Source organism: Lathyrus oleraceus, chromosome 3 (genome assembly GCF_024323335.1).
Source record: "Lathyrus oleraceus cultivar Zhongwan6 chromosome 3, CAAS_Psat_ZW6_1.0, whole genome shotgun sequence".
NCBI lineage: Eukaryota > Viridiplantae > Streptophyta > Magnoliopsida > Fabales > Fabaceae > Lathyrus > Lathyrus oleraceus.
Window position 1 is genome coordinate 151,832,577 of NC_066581.1, and position 8,980 is coordinate 151,841,556.

The 8,980-nt window shown below is 34.5% G+C and overlaps 1 protein-coding gene across 1 annotated transcript; it reads left to right on the forward strand.

Moving 5' to 3' along the window:
- Positions 1 to 835: 835 nt before the first annotated feature.
- LOC127130150 (glycolate oxidase) lies at positions 836 to 8,735 on the forward strand. The gene is made up of 9 exons (XM_051059215.1): positions 836 to 1,023; positions 1,108 to 1,232; positions 1,394 to 1,440; positions 1,597 to 1,674; positions 1,905 to 2,029; positions 2,214 to 2,280; positions 2,395 to 2,460; positions 2,547 to 2,663; positions 8,679 to 8,735. The coding sequence occupies exons 1-9, from the start codon at positions 884 to 886 to the stop codon at positions 8,733 to 8,735; spliced, it is 822 nt and encodes a 273-aa protein (XP_050915172.1). The 5' UTR covers positions 836 to 883.
- Positions 8,736 to 8,980: the final 245 nt, after the last annotated feature.

An 8,980-nucleotide genomic window follows, 5' to 3' on the forward strand; every position in this document is an offset into this window, starting at 1 on the left:
ACACAAACCCTCCAAAGAAAACGATCCTCCTTCAGATCACAACATCATCGTCCCTTACTCCCCCTCCCATGTCAAATCCAAGAGTCCGTTACCACCAAGACCTCCTTCTTCCAACCCTCTCAAACGCAAACTTGCTCTCGACACCATCGCCGCCGAAAATTCACTCCCGGCAACTACCGATTCCGGCGTTAAGGTTTTTCTCATCCATTTAGGGTTTTTAGATCTTGTTAATTTATTATCCGGTTTCTTATTTTGTATCTGTATGTGTTGTGTAGGTTATTGTGAGGATGAGGCCGTTGCGGAAGGATAAGGACGAAGGAGATCCTATAGTTCAGAAGATTTCTGGTGATTCGTTATCAATTAAAAAATCCATTAAAAAAAAAAGTGACATCATGAAAATATTTTTTGAAGAGTTGGTACTTTGGAATTTCTATTTCAGCTGGGTGGTATTTGGGTCACAAACTCTCGTATGCTAGCTACGGTCACTGTCTCCTTCTGAGACTTCATTGACTCTTTTTTTATCATATCTTATTTTCTCCATTCTCCTGATTAGTTCCAACTTGTTCCTTACTTCAGCATCCCAAACTACAGGTTCTCTCTCCTATTCATCTTACATTTACGTTAATTTCATTCTACAGGATCGGAAAAGTGGCTTCTGATGGTGGGGTGGTTCACCGGAATAGGCGGCAAAAGTGGTGCCCGGGCGGTGGTGACCGGAAAACAGAGGCCGGAAGGGGTCACGGCAGTGAATCATTTGTGTTAATTTCATTCTTTTTCTTACCTGGTTTAGATTGATGTTATTGAGTAATTATTCATTTTAATCTCACTTTCAGAAGATATTGTAGACATAACATAATAAAGTAACTTGACTATTATTAAGAAGATGGTGAATATAACAAATGTGAGCGAGTATGAAGCAATTGCAAAGGAAAAGTTGCCAAAGATGATTTATGATTACTTTGCGTCAGGGGCAGAGGATGAGTGGACTTTGAAAGAGAATCGGAATGCATTCTCAAGGATTATGTAATCTACTAACTTGTTTTATTTCATTTTCATCTTCTCTTTTGCTGAATCCCTTATTTCAATATCTATGTTTACCAACAACAGGTTCAGGCCACGTATTCTTATCGATGTAAGCAAGATAGATTTGACAACAACTGTCTTAGGCTTCAAAATATCAATGCCTATCATGATTGCTCCTACAGCCGCGCAAAAGATGGCTCACCCTGAAGGTACTCATTTTTCCGTTACATTAAGCTCATTGTTGTATGTACTTTTTGTTAATGCAAAAGAAGCTCTTGATTCTTCATGTGTTTGACATTGAAGTTTATTGTTTTCCTACAATATAGAAATACTTGTAAATTAAAACAAATTATGCATTTTTTGTGTGTAGGAGAATACGCTACTGCTAGAGCAGCATCAGCAGCTGGCACCATCATGGTTTGATTTCAACCATATTTATTAATTCTCTGCTCTAGCAAAAAAAAAAGTATAATTGGCCCAGATTTGGAAGGAAATACCTGTATTTTTATATATATTTTGTTACGGAGGGAGTATTTAATATTTGAGATATTCATTTTGATAATTTTGTGACAGACACTATCCTCATGGGCTACTTCCAGCATTGAGGAGATTGTTTCAACAGGACCTGGCATTCGCTTCCTCCAACTCTATGTGAGTATATTCTCTTCATTTCGTCTCTTCTTTATTATATTTTCTATGATGTGTGTGGGTGTCACTTGTCTCCTCCTCAAAACATTTCCAAGCAACTTAGTTTAAACCAGGAATCTGCTTTTGATGTATGATATAATCTTTGCTACATTCAAACAATTACTAACTTGATTATCTAACTTTTCAATTTATTAGTGGTATAATCTAATTTGTTTGTTATTTTCTTTTCCCAGCTGCTTAAAGACCGAAATATGGTTACTCAGCTTGTGAGAAGAGCTGAAAAGGCTGGTTTCAAGGCAATTCTCCTTACTGCAGACTCTCCGGTCATTGGTCGTAGAGAGGCTGACATAAAAAATAGGTTGACAATCATTGCGAAATTTCATTTGAATTGATAAGTCTTATATTTAAAAAATAGTACTAAGATACTGGTGCATGGAACACGCGGAGTTTGTAATCAGATTAAGATAAACACTATTAGAAGTTTGTACTGGAGATTTAAAAAACATATATATTCCTGGTTTGTTTATTGGAGATTTTTACAGATTTATACTGCCATCATATCTGAGAATGAAGAACTTTGAAGTCATGGATCTTGAAAAGTTGTATAAGGTGTGTGATCATTACAGAGATTTTAAATTAGATGATTTTTCTTCTTTTGTTATTGTCATCTTAATGTTGTTACTTTTGCTATAACTATTTGAGAAATTGGATATAACCTTGCAGATTAAAGACAATGGTGGTCTCATCTCTGTGACTAATGGTCTATATGACCAATCACTCACCTGGAAGGTGATACTATGATATATAGATCTTTTACATATATGTGACATTGAATGTGGAAGTCACAATAACTACTATGAAAAAACTTGTAACAGGATGTAAAATGGCTTCAAACAATCACCCCATTGCCCATTTTAGTGAAGGGAGTACTTACGGCTCAAGATGGTAAACTTATCAAAGAGATACGTTCTATAGAACCTAATGGGCTCCTAGTAATCGGGAGCTTCATGCAAGATTGGAAGCCATGCAAGCTGAGCTTGATGCATTGAGGAGAGAAAGAGAGGCTAGCGCCTCAACAGTATACAGAGATGCTTCGGACAAAGACAGTATCAACTGTACCTTTCAGCCGAACATTCCAGAGGTAATTACATATAATTGTCTTAAATTGAACTATTTGCTTAAATTATGTATTTGACATATATACACATTAACGATTTCTTGTTATTATTGGTTTTAGGGCATTTCCCATTGTCAGCTGTATTTGTCGTCACCATACTATCGGATGGTTGGCAAGGGAAAAGTGCATAACGTTAGCGGAGTATTACTCCACACTAGAGAGCTCCCTGCTGGATGTTTGAAGGTATCAGTTGATATTGCAGTTGAGCCGAATGCAGCATTACCATATCCTAGCGATGATTCGGATGCAACAACGGTGCACGAAGCAGTAGGTTCGTTTGTTGCATGGCCGACAAACCTCATATGCGTAGGATATGAGGTATGCTTAAAACTTATGTTAACGTTAATGTGTATATTCAAAGTTTAAAATTTATGCTTAAAATTTTACTTACATATTTTCCTTGGTTATGTTAAATAGACTCCCACAAAATCCAAATCAAAAGATAATGCGATTCCACGGCATACCGAGTCCACGGTTTCAAGAAAAGAGGTAATATACAATTATATGACATATATTCATGGAAGTTGTTACATTCTTAATTTGATCTAACTATTTTATACAAAGGATCAAGTGGACGAAATCAAAGAGGAGTGGTGTCAATTCATGATAAAGCTCAATGTTTGTTCATAAATTTGTGTAATTAATGTGTACATTTGTAGTATATGTTATGACTTGTAAATGTGTACATAAATTTGTATATATTTTAATACATTTAAGGCAAAATTGGTTTGAATTGGTATATATATATATTTGTTAGCCAAAAATTGGTAGAAAAAAGGCCAAAATGGCATATATAAAATGTGATAATTGTCTGTCAAAATCTGGTTGAAAACAGGTAGAAATTCTGGTTTATAAACCTGGAAAAAATGTGGTTTAAAACAAAAGCTTCAAAAATTTTCGTATACCTTAGACAGCGCTTTTGTAAAAAGCGCTGTCTAAAGGGGGGATTAGAAAGCGCTTTAGGCAAAAGCGCTGTCTAAGGGGGGGGCTTAGACAGCGCTTTTTGAAAAGCGTTGTCTAAGGTATACCTAAAAAAATTAAAATAGGAGGGTCTTAGAAAGCACTTTTGGCCAAAGCGCTGTCTAAGGGGGTGGGGCTTAGACAGCGCTTTTCAAAAGCGCTGTCTAAGGTATACCTAAAAAATTTAAAATAAGAGGGTCTTATAAAGCGCTTTTGGCCAAAGCGCTGTCTAAGGGGGGGGGGGCTTAGACAGCGCTTTTAAGATTTAAAAAAGCGCTGTCTAAACCTTTAGCAGCGGAGGTTTAGACAGCGCTTTAAAGCGCTGTCTAAGGCTAAAAAAAGCGTTGTCTAAGGTCTTGTTTGTTGTAGTGAGACTTAAAGTTTCTCGATATAAATATTTTCCTCTAAATCACCATGAAGGAAAAGAGTATTCACATCAAGTTGTTCAACCTCTAAATTTCTTAATTACTTCGCCGTTACAGACCTCATGCTTGAGGGACTTTGAAGCATTATACCTCTTCCTTAATCACTTTATCTTTCCTTGTTTTATGCTTGAAAGACTTCGAGCCACTCTATCTATAATAACTCGAGTCTATTTATCATCAAAATACATCGGTGCATTCACTTTATGACATACAAAACCCTCGGAGAGCATGCTAATTAGAATAAGTGGTGTGAATAGTTTGTAAGTCGCATGGGCTAACTTTCCATGTCATACTTGGTAGGGGAGATCATCATATGGCAAGATCGACTCTACCTCGATTCATGTAAGGATTCATATAGGAACCTCGCATCCAAATTTGAAACCAATAAGGGACAAGGTCAAGAATATCAATAATAAAGTAATATACATAAGAAGAAATGTAATAAAAGATAAATGAAAGAATAATAAATATAAATATACCGAAAAGAAAATCAAGAAGATTCATCACTTATTCACATATCATAAACATTGAGGCTTTTTTTTAATATGTTGTAGGCAAGATTATAAAAATTGTACTGATCACAAATAGATATAATATTGTTTGACATTTTATACATTCTCTTTAGTTCAAAATAATGATCTTTTAGAGTTATCAATTACTCTCCCCTATTAAATATATTTCCATTTCTCTTCCCCATAAGTTAAAAATGACTTCTTAATTTCTCTCCCCATTTGTTATCAAATAAAAATATAATCAAACAAGAAAAATAATTAGATGCCAAATTGATTGTTAGCATAAATTAAAAATAAATTCAATTCATTAAAAATATAAAGTGCCAAAAAAATTTAAAATATAAAATACAAATCCAAAAGTAAATAATTTCATAAACAAAACATAAACATGTGAAATAATAAAAATTAGGATTTTAAGAAAAAAAATCAAAATTAATGCACGAATTAGTTGGATCTGATATTGGATGTTGATCATATCTTCATGTTGCTTTGTAAAAATATCAATGAAGACCTTAGTTTAGTAGTTAACTTGCCTAATTATTTCTTTATCATTAATTGTTAGGAAAATGAAGAATAGGTATTAAAAGAGGCTTCATATACTGACATATATGGAATCTTTAAGTCAAATATGTTCAAACCATCATAGAGTTATAATTTAGGACATATATTTTCTACTCGTGAGTCGAGTATGAAATGGGATTTATTTTGAATTCATGTTGCGAATTTCGATACTTCGTGCTTTGGCCTGGTGATTGGAGGGTATCTACGAACATTCTCATGTCCAAGTTAGTGACAACAAAAAATGAGAGGTATTTAGTGTTAGAATAATATGTATCTGAATGTGGGGTCTTTGTTAAGCTCTTATGTTAGGGTTCTAAGGTTTGGATCCGTAGAACCCTTCATTGGGAACACCTGTCTCAAAGGATAAATAATCATAATTCTTGATTTGATGGTAAGACTTTATTCACAAAGTAATTGGACCCTTTGTTGTATGGGTTATTTCCCCCCCGTTTGGACTTCATGGGTTGGGGTTGGCCTAATACAAAATAGTAGCCCTTATAGCTTAGATCGGTGTAGTCGGGGTGTGGCTTTTAGTTCATATTTTTATCATATGCATGTGTCAAACTTTATGCTCTTATAATTGAATTTTATAAGGAGAATCAACTTTCGAGTATGTTTTAGTCTTTATTAGCACTTTGTTTTCTTTAATTTTCCCTTTTTAGAATTTTACAGGGTCTTAATAGTTTTTTTTCCGTACTTACCTTATATAGTGTGGTATCTACAACCCCTATATGACCAGGTGTGTTATGATTACTATCTAGGAATCGTTACTTCCTTTATGACTTGACACTGTTATCTTAGATGACATGTCTCCTAATTATTAGTGTTGGCGCAAACTCGAGGATTTTTTTATTTTTGCTTATTAAATTTCTTCTCCTTTCACCTTATGTCTTAAATAGAAAGTGTCTAAATGAGAGCAAATATTTTTATATTCTTTTATACTTTCTTCCTTAAACTCTCATTGTTCTCTTAGAGAAATTTTCTTGTGGTCTTTACTTCTCTCTATAGACATGGTCGTCTTAAAAATTCCTTTTCACATCTTTAACCACATTCATACTATATTTCTCCAATATATTTTCTTGCACTATTATATTGCTTGTATTTGTTATCTTTATGTTTCTTCCATTCTAGTTTTTGGTGGCCAGTGTATAGACGAGTTGATGATGTCGTATCAGATTATTATGTTTTCTCTTGAATACTTATTGATTTTATAAGTATGTTATTCAGTATCATTGAGTTACAGGTGGGTTACATATATGTGAATTGATAATTTTATTGAGTTGAGTTATTATAAGTGTTGGAGTTGTGTTGCTATACTGAGTATTATATGAGCTGTTATGGTAATCCAGAAGAGAGGGTTACACGAGTTTGTCAATGCATGTATGTTAGGATCAGAAGAGGGGTCTTAACGCGTTGAATTTTGTTAACATGTTCATACATTCATGTTGAGTTGTGTCAAGAGGCATGTTCGCTAGTTTAAAAGAGGGGACTAATGGCTTGTCCCAAGCTCATAGAGGGGCTTGGAGCTCAGAAAAGGGGGCTCAGGGGTTTAAAAGAGGGGACCTGGTTCTAGAGAGAACCAAATATTTAATTGGTATCACATGCATATGCATTGAGTTGCATAATTCAGTTGCATAGAGTTGTATCAAGTTGCATTGAGTTGCATTTTTATTATGATATGCATAATGAGATAAATGCATATGATATTGATGTTGTGTGTGATTGGTACGTGAATGATTTATGATTGATGAGTTGGTGTGAGAATATAATTGATATATTGTGATTTGAGATTGTGTGGATTATGATATGTGTGGATATCCAACCTTGCAGTATATGCTTGTTATTATTGAATGTGATTTCTCACCCATTATGTTTGAATGTTGCATTTACATGGGCATCGTGTAGATACTCAAGAGTAGCATTGCTGAAGTAAGTGGAAGTTGACTCTTGGAGTACTTCCTTAGTTTATCATTTTGATTGGTTGTGTCTTTCTCTGATTATGTAACATCGGGTATGAAACGCTTCTTTTACTTATTATGTTGCTTATGTTGAAGTTAAAGTTTGAGACTAAATGTCATGAGATGATATACCTTTAATAATTGTTTAATGATGATTTCGCTATGATGATACCCTAAGTGAAGGTGAGCATGCGATGACAGATTTTATGTGAATTAACGTAATATGTGTTACAGAGCAAGATATATTTGATGTGTGTGACACCCTATGTTATTGTACTTTTTATTAAATTTTATGATAATTTGTATGTGGAATTTTAGGGTGTTATAGACAACGCCTCTCTTGGTGGTCGTTCTATCATACTGGAAGTGTTAGTCCCCACATTCCTTATCACATAGCATTGGTAAATCAAACTAGTTTAGCTAAGTCGTTTGGAGGGGGGATTTTCTCGAGTGGACAAATGATGTTGTGAAGTCTCGACCCCTATCCCTTTTGATCAAAGTGTAAAGGTGTGTGGGTGGTGTTACCTTTTTTGAACTCACTATTTCAATTTGTGTGAACGTGTATGATAATAAGAACCATTAATATTATGCTTTAAGGCCTCTAGTGGATCCGGATATGCATGAGCCATTTTCTTAGGTCGATTAATTGTATTATGGGACTCCTTCTGATCAGATTTATTTAAAATTTCATTATCTTTATTTCTCAATGTATAATATGCTCTTCCTAAAAATGGGGGATTGTCTCTCTTTCACACATTTGAGTAGAAATCCTTACACTAGCTTAGGATGGAATTGTCGCAATTGTACCCATATTGTTGGGCATTTATCTAGGATTTCTAGATAGCATGTCACAATCTGGATGTTCAATAATAAACGATGACTTTCTTCTCATTATTTTCTAGTACTTGGTACTTCTCCGCGTCCCCATATGGCCCAATTTCCCTAAAATATTCCCCCAAGACTTTTTACTGAGTCTTTTAAATCTTTCAAGTTTATGTATTTGTGTGTGCCATTCGAGACTGACAATGTACATTGAACCATGTGTAAGTTTGGAGAGGAAATACCTCATAGTGTTGATGGTCTTGTTTTAAACTGATGCTTGCTCATCATATGAACTAACTTCACTTCAATAGGCTAACAACAAAGTTATTATTTAATGAATCAGATATATTTGAGCTTGAGAAGGAATGTATACCGAGAATTGGAGAGTTTGTCTGAGATTTTGATAAAGACGCATACACATAAATAAATACGAAAGAAGGCAAAGAAAAATACTAGTACACAGATACCCAATACCTAGTGACGATCCCTAATTTGGGAGATATGATTGAGATCATTGGTATGTTCTATAACCTTCTAAAATTGTTTATTTCTAATATTTAATTCTTGTTGATTTTTACGTTTTATTATGTAGATAACATGGGCAATGAAAGAAGATACAAGCTTACAAAAAGCTAAAATCTTTGCTTGAAACCAGGGTCAGTGATATGGAAGTTAACCATACCCATAACAATATTCTTCCTAAAGTCGACAATTCCTTTTTTGATCTGAATACAATGGCCTCACAATCAATCATGCCTTCATCTGAGACTGTGGTTGACGTTTCTTTGGCTATTAACTCCCCAAGGTGGTTCACCCCCCATAAAAGGAAAGACCCGTATATGAGGTTCAGTGGGAGTTGGCGAAAGGATACAAAATTAGTGTTGACCATAATTA

What these genes read in the sequence shown, in the direction of transcription:
- LOC127130150 (XM_051059215.1), top strand. Translation starts at nt 884, where the DNA reads ATGGTGAATATAACAAATGTGAGCGAGTATGAAGCAATTGCAAAGGAA. An exon ending in TTCGCTTCCTCCAACTCTAT is followed by an intron (nt 1,675 to 1,904) that starts GTGAGTATATTC and finishes TTCTTTTCCCAG; the next exon opens with CTGCTTAAAGACCGAAATAT. An exon ending in ATCTTGAAAAGTTGTATAAG is followed by an intron (nt 2,281 to 2,394) that starts GTGTGTGATCAT and finishes ATAACCTTGCAG; the next exon opens with ATTAAAGACAATGGTGGTCT.